General features: G+C 41.4%; 1 protein-coding gene across 25 annotated transcripts in view; it reads left to right on the top strand.

Annotated features, from left to right (window-relative positions):
- Positions 1-5,324: 5,324 nt before the first annotated feature.
- picalma (phosphatidylinositol binding clathrin assembly protein a) overlaps positions 5,325-15,274 on the top strand; it is a 56,007-nt gene continuing 46,057 nt past the window's right edge. For 5 of the 25 annotated variants that reach the window (XR_002954682.2, XR_002954683.2, XR_006084105.1 and 2 more), the window contains exons 1-2: positions 5,330-5,502; positions 5,735-5,874. Coding sequence is in view for 8 of the 25 variants with exons in the window: in XM_024432186.2 (XP_024287954.1) it covers positions 5,745-5,874 (130 nt within the window). In the remaining 17 variants the exon portion in view is untranslated. Of the gene's footprint in view, positions 5,875-15,274 lie in introns of all 25 variants that reach the window. The other 20 variants (XR_002954690.2, XR_006084108.1, XM_042327009.1 and 17 more) reach the window with 14 other exon arrangements.

Raw genomic sequence — 15,274 nt, 5'->3', positions numbered from 1 at the left:
GATTGGAGTGGTGTAAAGCTCACCGCCATTGGACTCAATAGAAACGCGTTCTCTGGAGTGGTGAATCACTCTTCACCATCTGTCAGTCCGACAGACTAATCTAGGTTTGGCGGATGCCAGGAGAACGCTACCTCCCCCAATGCATAGTGTCAACTGTAAAGTTTGGTGGATAAGGAATAATGGTCTTGGGCTGTTTTTCATGGTTCGGGCTTAGTCCCGAAGTTCCAGTAAAATAACATTTTAACACTACAGCATACAATTCCATTTTAGATGATTCTGTGTGTCCAACTTTGTGGAAACAGTTTGGGGAAGACCCTTTCCTGTTTCAGCATGACAATGCCCCCGTGCACAAAGCGAGGTCCCTACAGAAATTGTTTGTTGAGATAGGTATAGAAGAACTTGACTGGCCTGCACAGAGCCTTGACCTCAACCCCATCGAACACCTTTGGGATGAATTGGAACGCGACTGCGAGCCAGGCCTAATTGCCCAACATCAGTGCCCGACCTCACTAATGCTCTTGTGGCTGAATCGAAGCAAGTCCCTGCAGAAATGTTCCAACATCTAGTGGAACGCCTTCCCAGAAGAGTGGAGGCTGTTATAGCAGCAAAGGTGGGAACAACTCAATATTAATGCTCATGAGTTTGTAATGAGATGTTTGACGAGCAGGTGTCCACATACTTTTGGTCATGTAGTGTATGGCCAATATACCAAGGATGTGTCCAGGCACTTCACATTACGTTGTTTCATGAACTGAAATATTCCAGAAATGTTCCATATGCACAAAGAGCTTATTTCTAACAAATGTTGTGCAGAAATTGGTTTACATCCCTGTTAGTGAGCATTTCTCCTTTGCCAAGATAATCCCACCACCTGACAGGTTTGACATATCAAGATTATGATTAAACAGCATGATCATTACACAGGTGCACCTTGTGCCCGGGGCACAAGGCCACTAAAATGTGCAGTTTTGTCCATAACACAATGCCACATATGTCTCAAGTTTTGAGGGAGCATGCAATTGACACGCTGACTGCAGGAATGTCCACCAGATTTGTTGCCAGAATACATTTTTATTTCTCTACCATAAGCCGCCACCAACATCATTTTAGAGAATGCCCAACCGGCCTCACAACCGCAGACCATGTGTATGGTGTTGTGTGGGCGAGCGGTTTGCTGATGTCCACGTTAAAAATAATGATGGATAAAAATATGTTTTGTAAAAGTCAAAGATAATTTTTTATTTATTTTTATTTCACCTTTATTTAACCAGGTAGGCTAGTTGAGAACAAGTTCTCATTTACAACTGCAACCTGGCCAAGATAAAGCATAGCAGTGTGAACAGACAGCAACACAGAGTTACACATGGAGTAAACAATAAACAAGTCAATAACACAGTGTATGTTTTATTATTTTTTTTATTTAAAAAAAGAGTCTATATACATTGTGTGCAAAAGGCATGAGGAGTTAGGCGAATAATTACAATTTAGCAGATTAACACTGGAGTGATAAATGATCAGATGGTCATTTGCAGGTAGAGATACTGGTGTGCGAAAGAGCAGAAAAGTAAATAAATAAAAACAGTATGGGGATGAGGTAGGTAAATTGGGTTGGCTATTTACCAATGGACTATGTACAGCGATCGGTTAGCTGCTCAGATAGCAGATGTTTAAAGTTGGTGAGGGAGATAAAAGTCTCCAACGATTTTTGCAATTTGTTCCAGTCACAGGCAGCAGAGAACTGGAAGGAAAGGCGTCCAAATGAGGTGTTGGCTTTAGGGATGATCAGTGAGATACACCTGCTGGAGCGCGTGCTACGGGTGGGTGTTGCCATCGTGACCAGTGAACTGAGATAAGGCGGAGCTTTACCTAGCATGGACTTGTAGATGACCTGGAACCAGTGGGTCTGGCGACAAATATGTAGCGAGGGCCAGCCGACTAGAGCATACAGGTCGTAGTGGTGGGTGGTATAATTAAGGTACTTTAGTAACAAAGCGGATGGCACTGTGATAAACTGCATCCAGTTTGCTGAGTAGAGTATTGGAAGCCATTTTGTAGATGACATCGCCAAAGTCGAGGATCGGTAGGATAGTCAGTTTTACTAGGGTAAGTTGGGCGGCGTGAGTGAAGGAGGTTGCGAAGTAGGAAGCCGATTCTAGATTTGATTTTGGATTGGAGATGTTTGATATGATTCTGGAAGGAGAGTTTACAGTCTAGCCAGACACCTAGGTACTTATAGATACCTATTCTATGTCAGAACCATCCAGGGTGGTGATGCTAGTCGGGCGTGCGGGTGCAGGTAGCGAATGGTTGAAATGCAAGCATTTGGTTTTACTAGCGTTTAAGAGCAGTTGTAGGCCACGGAAGGAGTGTTGTATGGCATTGAAGCTTGTTTGGAGGTTAGATAGCACAGTGTCCAAGGAAGGGCCAGAAGTATACAGAATGGTGTCGTCTGCATAGAGGTGTATCAGGGAATCGCCCGCAGCACGAGCAACATCATTGATATATACAGAGAAAAGAGTCGGCCCGAGAATTGAATCCTGTGGCACCCCAATAGAGACTGCCAGAGGACCGGACAACATGCCCTCCGATTTGACACACTGAACTCTGTCTGCAAAGTAGTTGGTGAACCAGGCAAGGCAGTCATTAGAAAAACCGAGGCTACTGAGTCTGCCGATAAGAATACAGTGATTGACAGAGTCGAAAGCCTTGGCCAGGTCGATGAAGACGGCTGCACAGTACTGTCTATTATCGATGGCGGTTATGATATCGTTTAGTACCTTTAGTGTGGCTGAGGTGCACCCGTGACCGGCTCGGAAACCAGATTGCACAGTGGAGAAGGTACGGTGGGATTCGAGATGGTCAGTGATCTGTTTGTTGACTTGGCTTTCGAAGACCTTAGATAGGCAGGGCAGGATGGATATAGGTCTGTAACAGTTTGGGTCCAGGGTGTCTCCCCCTTTGAAGAGGGGGATGATAATAGTTTCACTATAGTTGTAGTTTTTAAAATTATTTTATATTGTTTTTTCATTATTCGTTTTTTATTTGAGTTTACTATAATACATTTGCTACTGACTGAATCGAATCCCATTAGTCTCCAGCTGCACAACATACGTAATCAATTTGAGCACCAGGCTTGTCCATATAGCCAAATATGATAAATGACGTTGACAAGATGGTCGACTGACTGCTCTAACAATGTAAATACATGTCCACAAAGGCGAAAGGCAGACCTAAAGCGGCGAGATTAGTTGGGAACATTCTAGCCAATTATCTTTCGTAGAAAACATCAATACACAACTGCCAAGTACCTCAACTCCAAGATGACTTCATCCACGGAGTTGAGCGCAGGCTAGTTTATTTTTTCTAAAATGAACCGCCGACTCCTTTGAGTCTATATGCAGACCATACTCATAAAATAAAATGTGTAAACTCTTACTGTGTACCTATGTTTGTCCTCTACTGTTGCGTGCTTTTCTTTGTTTGAAGTCCATACTTTTGCATAAAACGTTAATCAAATTAAACCACCAACTATTTTCTCATTGCTGTTTCTCTAAATTGGCAACTCGGCTCGAATGCACGTACCAATCGACTCTCAACAAGGAAACAGTCTGTGGTTGTATTTGATGAACATTTCATTAAAACGTATGGATTTCAGCAAACAAAGGCACGTAACAGAGGATAGATATAGGTACACGGTTAGTGTTTAAGAATTGACATGTCGAAGTATCAGCTGCATAGCGACTTGAAGGAGTCGCGGTTAATTTCAAAAACTTTAGTCTGCTCTCAACTCTGTGGACGAAATACTTGGCAATAATCACCTAAGCATTATGAAACTTTTATTCGATAACGTAAGCCTCACCTATCAAAATAGCAATTCACTCTAATCTTGACCATATTTGACACTCAATAGGCAGGTTTCCATTGATCCAGGTTTATTAGACAAAAGTAGTGTCGCAGCAAAGACATTTCGGCATGTGTAATGGAAACTGCAGGACTAGGAAAACTTTTGTTAAAGATGGACAACCTCTTGATCCGTTCGAGAGGGGTAGATTTGTATTTTGTCTAACTTTCTTTATTGCGACAAATGATGGAAACACTTTGGAAATAAATTATTGCTGAAAAATTGAAGGTACACGGGCATTTGATGTCATCACATAACTATAAATCAATAAAATGTATTATTAAAGCCCTTTTTAAATCAGCCAATGTCACAAAGTGCAATACAGAACCCAGCATAAAACCCCAAAAGATGTAGAAGCACTGTGGATAAGAAAAACTCCCTAGAAAGGCAGGAACCTAGGAAGAAACCAGGCTCTGAGGGATGGCCAGTCCTCTTCTGGCTGTGCCGGGTGGAGATTATAACAGTACATGGCCAAGATTTTCAAAGGTTCATCGATGACCAGCAGGGTCAAATAATAATAATCACAATGGTTGTAGAGGGTGTGACAGGTCAGCACCTCAGGAGTAAATGTCAGTTGGCTTTTCATAGCCAATCATTCAGAGTTAGAGACAGCAGGTGTGGTAGAGAGAGAGAGTCGAAAACAGCAGGTCCGGGAAAAGGTAGCACGTCGGGTGAACAGGTCAGGGTTCCATAGCCGCAGGCAAAACAGTTGAAACTGGAGCAACAGCACGACCAGGTGGACTGGGAACAGCCAGGAGTCATCAGGCCAGGTAGTCCTGAGGCATGGTCCTCAAAGAGAAGAGAGAGAAAGTTAGAGGGAGCATACTTAAATTCACACAGGACACCGGATAAGACAGGATAAATACTCCAGATATAGCAGACTGAACCTAGCCCCCTAGACAAACTATTGCAGCATAATTACTGGAGGTTGAGACAGGAGGGGTTTTGTGCTTTTTTTAAAATTACATACATTCTTAAAAATTCACAAAAAGTGATGTTAGCCGATGAAGATTATCTCAGAGAACAAAACGTATAAAATATAAACCCGTGTTTCCTACATACATTATTTTTGGCGTTTATCCAAAAACCCTACAAAAATGCCATTCATTTTCCCAATAAGTTTTTTCCAACGAACCATGATAGGAGTTAGTGCCTACAATAAACCGCCATCACTATTTCTCTCTATTGGAGTGCAAGTTTCACCATAGCAAAATGATGGCACACGAGAATTATTAGAATATGGCTAAAAAAAACCTGGGCACAGGAACGCACCCTCAATCTGCCTGGACAGATTCTGGGTGGAGTTGACCCTACTGCTTCACCTCTTCCTTTCTGATAGGCTATAGCCCGTCCCTGGAGGATTCGGACCCGCCATTTTCCTGCAAGCCTCCAGTCCATTGGAGCCAGCAGGGGGAGGTGAAGTAGAAAAGAGCACAGACTTATTCAGTGGGAACTAAAGAGAGAGGGAGACTCAGTCAGTGCGAGAGAAAGAAAGAAAGAGAGGGGGAGTCAGTTAGTGCGAGAGAAAGAGAGAGGGGGAGTCAGTTAGTGCGAGAGAAAGACTTTGTTAGGAGAGAGGGCTCATTCGGAATTGGCAAGAGGTAAAAACTCTTAAGTTTGTATCCCATATAATATACAACCAAACTTCAATTTTACGCTCACTTATCGTGGATGTGGGCTACATATCACCCTCGGATTTAGCTACAAGAGTAACGTTTCTGCCGTCTCATTTTTCTCGTCTTTATTTTGTGTCATGTGGCAGAACTGTGGAAGCTACAGAGGACAATAGCGATTCCACAGGATTTGAAACATTTGTTCTATATCTTAATACAGAAGTGCGAAGATGTCTGGGCAAAGCATTACGGACAGGATAACCGCAGCTCAACACAGTGTTACCGGATCTGCGGTGGCAAAAACTGTGTGCAAGGCGACTACGCATGAAATTATGGGGCCGAAAAAGAAACATTTAGATTGTAAGTATCAATATGTCGGCAAGTTGCCACAATGTTGCGTTTGATCAAGCGTATGTATTCGTTAGAAATTGTTTGGACTCTGGCTGAGGCCTACGAACATAAACCGACCCGTAGGCTATAATCAAGTAGTTCTTGTCTGATGTTCGCCTACCTATGAAACGATGCGAGATTATCTAGAAATGTTATACAATTACCCTAAATTCGAGTCGATGTCATGCTGTCAATTTTCAATTGAAATTAGCCTTGGCACGTGCTTGCCATGTAAACAATGAGATTAACTGGATTACAATCACGGCATAGCCTATAGGCTACTATTTATTGTAACGTTTTAAATGTATCAATAAATGTTTTGACTTCCACCAAGGATGATGGTTCTAATTTTAATTATATATAATGCAATTATTTAATAATTTAAATCTGAACTGCGCTAATTTGTTTATGCTGGTTTCTATCTCCTTCCAATAGCGATTTTACTTGCTTACAGGCAATTTACTGTCCACTGAGTGTGCCTACATGATCGTATGCTCTGCGAACCTAGACGTTATCAGAGGGTTTCTCCTCCTAGTATTTTTGGCTGACTCTGTTCTTTAATCGTTCAATGGGGAACCTCGACAGAAACGTAACTTTTAGTTTCATTACCCGCAAGATGGTCTGACTAGGCAAGTAAAATAATACCCTATGCACTTCCTGACATTTGACCATAGTTGAGTCAGTTTTTACCCTTTTTGGGCCTATGGATAAGACCCAGCTATCACAGTGAGGAGTGATGTTTGCCTATTAGGGATCAGGGGACCATTAGCCTTGGTGGCCATGATGTTGGGAATAAAGCAGGGACACAGGTTCACACCACCTACTCTTGTGATAAGTACCATGGGATCTTTGAGACCAGACCACAGTGCGCCACACCTTATACCACACCCATGTTATATGGTTCATGAGCATTGTGAAATCAACTTGCATGCACATAATACACAATAACATAAACACTGAATCAGGCAAGTAACCTGGGAAGCAATTACTGAAATTAGATCTCAATCCAACCATGTGTTGGTATATTTGTTCTCCGACACATACATTGCTCATCAATCTACATAAAGGTATGGAAGTGATTTCTCATTATAAATATTTTCTATTGAAGCATGCCATGTGTGCTCAGAGTACTGTAGTGATGTTTTTGCTCTATTTAAATTCCCTAATACAACAGGCTACCAACTCGTGTTTTTCCGGTTCTTCCTTCTGAATCCAACCAAAATTTGACTTTGCTTTATGCAAACCCCTCCAAGACACGCTTATACAGTGCATTCGCTAAGTATTCAGACCCCTTGACTTTTTCCAAATTGTTACGTTACAGCCTTGTTCTAAAATGGATTATATAAACATGTTCCCTCATCAATCTACACACAATATCCCATAATGACAAAGCAAAAACAGGGTTTTAGAAATGTAATACATTTTAGAATAAGTCTGTAATGTAACAAAATGTGGAAAAGGGGAAGGGGTCTGAATACTTTCCGAATGTACTGAGTGTACAAAACAGGAACACCTACCTAATATTGAGTTGCTCCCCCTTTTGCCCTCAGAACAGCATCTAGGATTTGATACCAGCAACCCGCCAGTTGCCAGCTCACTTCCTGTCAGATTTCTCCTGTCAGACCTAGGATTTGAACTGGCAACCCTACCTGCCGCCCCATAAATCCATAGCTCCCCAAATACACCAAAGCAGACCCAGATGGACTGCTGAACAACTAATCAAATGGCCTTCCGGATTGTTTACATTGACCCCACCACCTCACCTGATTTTTACACTGCTGATACTCGCTGTTTATTATTTATGCGTAGTCACTTTTTTACAAATGACCTCGACTAACCTGTATCCCCTCACATTGACTTGGTACCGGTAGCCCCTGTACAGAGCCTCATTATTGTGTACATTTGTTACTTTTTTATTAGTTTTTTTTTTTAATGGAAAAAAAATAAACAAAAGTTAGTTAATAAAATTTAACTGCATTGTTGGTTAAGGGCATTTAAGTAAGAATTTCACGGTAAGGTCTCCACCTGTTGTATTCGGCGCATGTGACAAATGAAAAAGTACTTGATTTGAGATAAACCAGGGTCAGACCCACCTCCAGACCAGGATTTGAAAGTGCAGGGTCTGATAACCCAGGATTACCCTAATTCACAGTGGCGGTGGTGCATAAATATGGCTCTCGCTTACTCTACACATTTTTTAAAAATACATTTTTTAAAAGTTGCTATTAGCACAGTATACATGATCCCAATGTCAGCCATAAGATGCTGACAATTTGAAAAACTGAAAGTAGACTGCTGATATATTGATGCATTGAACCATGTTGCACGCCTTAGCGCCAAAACTCTGTGGATTGTGCTAAAACAATCACGTCATATCTGAATCCCAACATCTCCATGTACCTTCGCCATTGAAATATCAAGTGAACGTCATCTTAAAGGGCCTCATCCTGTCCACACCTTTTACTGTGTTAAAACAATATGGGTCCTGAACGTACCACCGCTGCATGTGCTTTGCAGACATACCTAGGGTCTGTTTTTCTTTCGGGGGATACCTGGAAAGTTGGTGGGCTGCTGTTATATGTTGCAGATCTATGTGATAAGTATTTTCCAAGGAGAACTAGTTCATCAGAACACAACCACTTGTAATGTTGCAAGGAGTGTGGCTGGTGAAAGAGAAAAAAGGCACAAGCAGGTCTCAATGAAAATGACATTAGCAGTGGTTAAGTCTTTTCCTTTCCAACAAACTGACGTTGTGATTGCATGTTGACGCACAAAAATAACATCTACAAAAGAGTGCATCAAGTCTTGTTCATGAAAAACTGGAGGTATCAAGTATTTATGGCCAACTGATTTTAGTCACCAGCAGAACAGTTTTCTGTTAGTGACTATTTGCAATTACAATAGCTGAACAGGTTTTAAGTTTTCATTACCCATTTTGACTGAATCCTGGTTTTCGTGGCGGTAAAAATTTGTTCAGACTCCGTCTAGGTTGTTTTCATTTAGTCTATTCTGTTTCTTCCTGGTGTTTGCCCTTGCCGTGTCGGGTTACTCCCGTTTAATGGGATTTAATTCTGGGTCATTCTCAGCACCCTAGCATCAGTGCTGAAGTAGATTGACTGCAGGCATCGCCACATCTATCTGTTCACACCATGCTGCTTATTTGCATACGTTTCGGTGACTAGAGACTGAAACCAATTTCCTGCTGGGCACTATTTTTAGCATTGGCTCTGTAATAAGAAATGTCATGTGTGGTGTTTGACGGTGGTTTTGAAAGGCATGTCTGAAACTCGAAGCTAAAAGAGTGTAGAGGCCATCATACCTCACTGACTCCTGTCCCTAGAAGGCTTCTTGATTGGCTTCTTGATAAGGAGGCTGCTGGGGAGGGCCTCAAGGCTCCTTTTGTAGTCTGGGGGTGGCAGGAGCGGAGCAGGAATGTCACAAAGGTTGGAGGTACTTCAGGAGGGCCGGCAGCACTTGGAGTTGGCTTTTCCTCAGACCGAAATAGCAGTGGTGTCTAGCTCCCCTCCGGTCTGATTTGTACGCAAGATATGGCCCCTTTCTCTTAGCTCCTTTGATTTGGGTTGGGTTTCCGGCCAGTGTCCGCATTCTTTAACACGGCCTGTTAAATAAACTCCACGAAACAACTTTGAGACTTAACAATCACCAGAGAGGGGGTAAAAAATGGTGCAAAGGTCAAACTGTAGTCTTTTCCACGTTATGAGCCTGCTCTTGTTTTCTGGTCTGCTTTGGTTAAGAGCAGGTGTAAAATTTTCTCCAAGATGACTGCTCTTGCAATTTTAGAAATATAGAGCTATCACTTTAGTATCGAGTTTGTTGTTATCGGTGCAACTTACCCAACTCGATACTGCACCCATCTATTTACAGAGAGGGGAAAAGACTGCCATTTTATTGCATGTTAGTGATTTTATGGTTTAATTGCTTTTACGCTAACCCATTCCTGCCCATCCCAAAGTGCAAGGGTCAATCGAGTGTAGTCTATTTGATGCTTTAGGGACTTGTCAACCACTGTAAATGGAACATTTTATTTTGTCATTGTGTCACTAAACTTGTTTTGCATCCCAAAACAGGATGTGTGATCATAATGAGGTATTGAAGTATTGTTCCCAACTTTCCACATCACCTGCCACTTGATATGATGGCTACATTTGGTGAACAATAGTCATTATTTTATTTTTTTAAGTCTGTGATGAGGACCTTTGTACTTGACTATAACGTCACCTTCCTTCAGTGAGTCAGCATGCCTGGACTTCCATTTGGAATCGTTCCCTTTTTTGATTGCATCCTTTGTGTATTTGTTTGTGCAAAGGTCTTTACAATTGGGCAAACATGATGGGAGAGTTACACCTTGTTTATTTCCAGAAGGAATTTACTTTGAAGTCTTCATTTCTTATTCGAGCTCAGGCATACAACTCTCAATACATGCCCTAAAACCAAAGTAATCACACAGGAGGGAGTAGATACGATAGTCCCTCAGCGACAGCTGGGTGGGTGGCGTGGTAGTAATCACCTGACAGTACCTCAGTGGTCCAAATGATCTGGACACAGATCTAGGGTCAGCACACCTCCTTTTGTGAAGGAAACCTCAACACTGACTTTCCTTTTTTCACTGACTTTCCTTTCCATTTTTCTCATATGAAAATGCAAATACCAGGTATCCATGTTGTATTGTAGCTACTTCACTAAAAAAGGTTGTCCGATTACTGGGTGTGTAGGTGAGACTGAAACTAGGAAGCTTGAGTTTACCTGATCTTGTTACTTTGATTATAATGTAAGCCTACAATATCTGTTGTACAAAACACTTGTATTGTTTCCTGGACCTATTTGCATCGCAATAGAGGTTAGCTGCATGGGACAAGGTGTTATGTCACTTGAACACTCAACCACCTCCTACTTAAAGCCCTGAGCAGGAGTGTATTTCAGTTAGATAATTAACCAGAAATGTAAAAGTTAATTTTAGAACAATGTTGAGTTGTGAGGACATCGCTCCTCTCTGTGCATGTACAATACTGACTACTGAGCAAGCGTGTTCTATAGGATCCAAACTTATTCTGGGAGTTTGACTTGTGAGTCAATCCTGCAACATGATGCGCCCTAGAATCTGCTGAGGGTAAGGGGCATGTTCCATGTAGGTTTCAAACCTCAGTGTGTAGAGTGGAACCCTCAAGCACTTCAGTGCCCCATAGCTCTTTCTTGTTTGTGGTCTGTATTTGAAATGGATACAATCATATGCCGTCAAACTGGTGACCATAATATTCTCCCTGCTGAGCAAGGAAGCACGTTTAGAATTCTATGCGTTTGAGTTGACATTGCATGTTGAGTAAGCCTACATGGATTCAAAATGTGGACAAGGAGGATTGGTACTGATGGGATTGGTTGAATTGGGCCCACTTTTAGCTTTGCTAGTAGCCGTGTGAAGGTGCCATGAAGCATTGCTGTGGGAAGCCGCTACAGACTGCTATATTGGTCCGCTAATACAGGACTAGTAAAGGCCCAGAGCACTTTTTTTTTGTTTTTTTTTTTTGGAAAGACTTCCATGAGGACGCCATTTATTTTGCTTGTGTTATAGATAGGAAGCCTTCATTGAGTGTATGATTTGTCCTCTGAAGCACTGAATGTGAACCACCAACTGTTTTTCTTTTTCTTAACCTATGTATTGCACAGGGTGTTAGTGGGGTTTTAGAACCTACTAGGTTGCCTATAGCTTGAATTATTGCTTAATGCCTACTGTCCTGTCCAGTAACCACTGAGGTAGCAGTCAGTTGGGTCAGACCAGAGGACACTGTAGCACATGCAGCATGAGAGGCTCTGCCACAGGTTCAACCTTACACCCCCCCGCAGAACGCAGTCCACTCAGAGCATGTGACTGCAGTGGCATCGAATGACAGTCCCGCAAAAAGAGTGCCGACACCGCCTGCCCCACTGAATGGAGCCCACTGTAATTCTGAAAAGCCTTTGCGATTCAGTGTCATGATTCAAAGCTGCAAACCAGGCACTACCATCAAATACTCATTCTTTAACCTCCATATTACGATATTATTTTTCTCTATTGGCCAATCTCATAGATTATCCTCATTAGCCATTTGTCTACAATGAAGTGAAGTGGGCAGTTTGCCTTCAGTTCAGGGTCTTTTGCAAGATTTTTAAAGATTGACCCCCTCTGGTCTTACTAGACCTGTGTTGTGATCACTGAATACTTTTAGCATGGTCAACTCCTCTATTAGTATAAAATGATTGGATCATATCATCCATATGCTGTGTAGAGCTTGTCCCTAATATAGAGGAAAAAAGGAAACTGGTTACAAATTCCACTGATGCAAACGCAGACCTTGAAAGAGCCACCGAATTTCAATGCACTGTAATCGTCTTGCATCTGTCCACTGCAAGATCACGTAGTGAACTAACCTAATTGTACTCTCCTGGAACATATCCCTCTACAATTTCAGAAACTGAATTGAAATGAAAATTCTGAAAGGGGGGGAATCCTCTGGGAATTGACTATAGTGTTAACTGCTACTGTTCTGCTTGATAAATATTTACTGGAGGAGGTAGAGCCTTAATTCAAAGCTGTATGCTACATCAGTGTTTAGGGAAGTGCAAATAAAACATTTTTGTGGGTTAACACTGATTGCCGTTTGCAGTGAATAAAGTAACGGCCAACATTTTCAATGCATATATTCACAATGGATGGGTAAAATAAATTTAAAAAGGTATGTAAACATCGGTTGTGTTCACCCTCCACTACACCGCAGGCTTGGGAAATAAACTCACTTCCTGACTGTCAACAGCCGGGCAGGATGTTGATTTATATGTATGTGTGTATTCCAAATATGTTAGGGAGATTGTTTGGGAGGGTAGGGAAAGAGTAATACCCTTTTGATCGGCTTCCTGTCATTTATGAATGCGTATCGTCTGTCCACTGTCTCACCACTAGGGCTGGGCGGCATACCGTATTTTACTATGTACTGGTATTGATGCATGGACCAGTTTGGGTTTTTACTTTACCTTCTATAACGGTATTTAAATGTTTTAAATGTGATATGCTCTGTGTAACGCCGTTTTTTATAGTTTACTCCGCTACTTGAGTCATCCCTTTTCTCTCTCGCTCTCCACACAGACCTAGTCCCACCCAGTCACTCAAGGAGCGCATTTGTTGTTGCTTAACCACTAGACACTTTCGTTCAGTCTGCATGGTCAACGCAACATTGTTTCCAATTTGATCTTAATTTAAATCCACAAGTGTTTTATAGTTTGTTTCTTACATCTGCAAACGGCTAGTTTGTCTTTTCTTAGCAAGTTAAGCCAAATCGTGTTAGCTAACTAGCTAATAGAAGTACTGAGTCAGAGCAATAACTTGTCCATGGCATTTTCATTCGTTGTCATGTCAAACACTGTATTCAAAGTGCCCACTATTTATATTCTATTTCCATGATTCCAGAAGTTCACCCAAGTGTTTTGATCTAAATCTCAATTGCAACATTAGGTTAAAAATGAGGCACACTAATCTTAAAGCAAATTTTAGAACTTTTATTAATCAAAATCATGAAATACTGTCATAGCGTCAAATTTGAAAAAATACCATGATATGATATTTTGCCCATATCGCCCCAGCCTTACTTCCCACACCATTTTGAATAGAGCGCTGTGACGATTTGACAAATTACTCTTTGGCTTATGGCATTTCAAGTAGCACAATTTGTCATTTTGAAAATGTCTTCCACAAAACGATTCAACTCGACTTTCTAAATTAACTCTTCTACCTTCCCAACCAAAAGAAATCCACTTCTGGGGCCCTTCTACTTTTTATTTGACTGTTTAATTAATTTTAATGCTTTTAATTCACGTCAGCTGCCCTGACCATGTCAAAACTAACATGTAATGGCTATCAAATACCCTTATCTACAGTACGTTTCAACTATGTACAAGCCCTTGACCCTTGCAATTGGAATAAATGTGTGTAGACTATATGACCGAGGACTGAGAAAATGGTGCGGGGAGGAAACACTTTCAACGGGAGGTCCAGGTCAACCACTGCATAAGCATTCCATAGCACTTAATGTCATCACACTAAATCTGGACTCATGAATTGCATCTAATGCATGTATTACAATTATTTATAAATTGATTGCTAATAAATGATATACAGTAGCTTATGAAAGTGACCTAGCTTTTATTTTCTAGGATCATTTTCACTTTATTTCATATTTTAATTGTGACTTGACATGTGGCTACAGCTGCTGATGCAGGCTCTTTTGCAGACATTGGCAATGCACTTTCTACCCAAAATATCATGGTTTGCCATTACTGGAATCCTTTTGTCATGCTTTTCATTTTTAAACTTTCCACACAACCCTCCCAAACCACAAAGTATTCAGAATAGAGCCTTGTCTGATTCCCACCAGCTTGTTCTTTGCACTCCCTAACTTTTTCATGCTTTGGATTCGAGACCTTTGCAGTTTCAGCTTTGACATCCTTTCCAAAATCAGTGCTGATGTGAAAAGCTCAATTTGCACACTGTTGATATGACACTTGCTGCCATTGTTTTTGTTATTTTAGTCTGGTCTGCCCCAGGTCCACAGTGAGTCACCAAGACTGACTTGTCTTATCTGTACTCTATCATTCTGACGATTTAGCACTAGACTAAAGTCTGTAGGCCTTCTAGGATTTTCAGACTGGTGTTTTACAAAGAGACCGGTGGTTTAAACTTGGTTGGGTAACTAAAGTAACTGACAAGTCACCAACAGTGTTATTTTGGTTAGTCTGGTCTCATGAGACCCTATATCTGTTGTGAGATTTATGATCGTTATGTACATGATTGCAGTGCTTACTGAACATGTACAAAATCTCTGAATTCAAGCGTGACACTTTTTTTGGAAGTTTCAAAGAATCAGACCGACTGCCTGGAATACATGGGTCACATGTACATGCAAATTGCTCTTGGTTTGCTTTATGGAGTGAAACTGCAATTTAGGTTGCTGGACTTTGCTATGCCTGGCTCTCTTTTTGAACCAATGTGTCAGGCATTTTGCCCAATTCAGCCTGTTTAAATCGGACTCTGGCAAGCTTATTTAACAAAAGTTTGGTCAATTTGAAACTTTTTTAAATATTTTTTTTTTACTAGAACCAATCGCTTGGTAGATGTTGAGTCAGAATCAAAGGGTTTCAGAAACGCTACATTAACTAGTATGGTGATAAAGTATATGTTTGCTAGTAGTTCCAAGAGTAATCACAGTAGGCTCTAGTTTTTGTCCTCTTCCTCTGCTGTGGCCGAAGCCAACTTTCTGACGGTAGTGTCTCAGATGTTAACAGAGCGAATGCCAGATTTATGGTGTGCAGCTATGCAAGACTCAAT

This window comes from Oncorhynchus tshawytscha, linkage group LG09 (assembly GCF_018296145.1).
Source record: "Oncorhynchus tshawytscha isolate Ot180627B linkage group LG09, Otsh_v2.0, whole genome shotgun sequence".
Lineage (NCBI taxonomy): Eukaryota > Metazoa > Chordata > Actinopteri > Salmoniformes > Salmonidae > Oncorhynchus > Oncorhynchus tshawytscha.
This window is presented reverse-complemented; position numbering and strand designations above follow the sequence as displayed.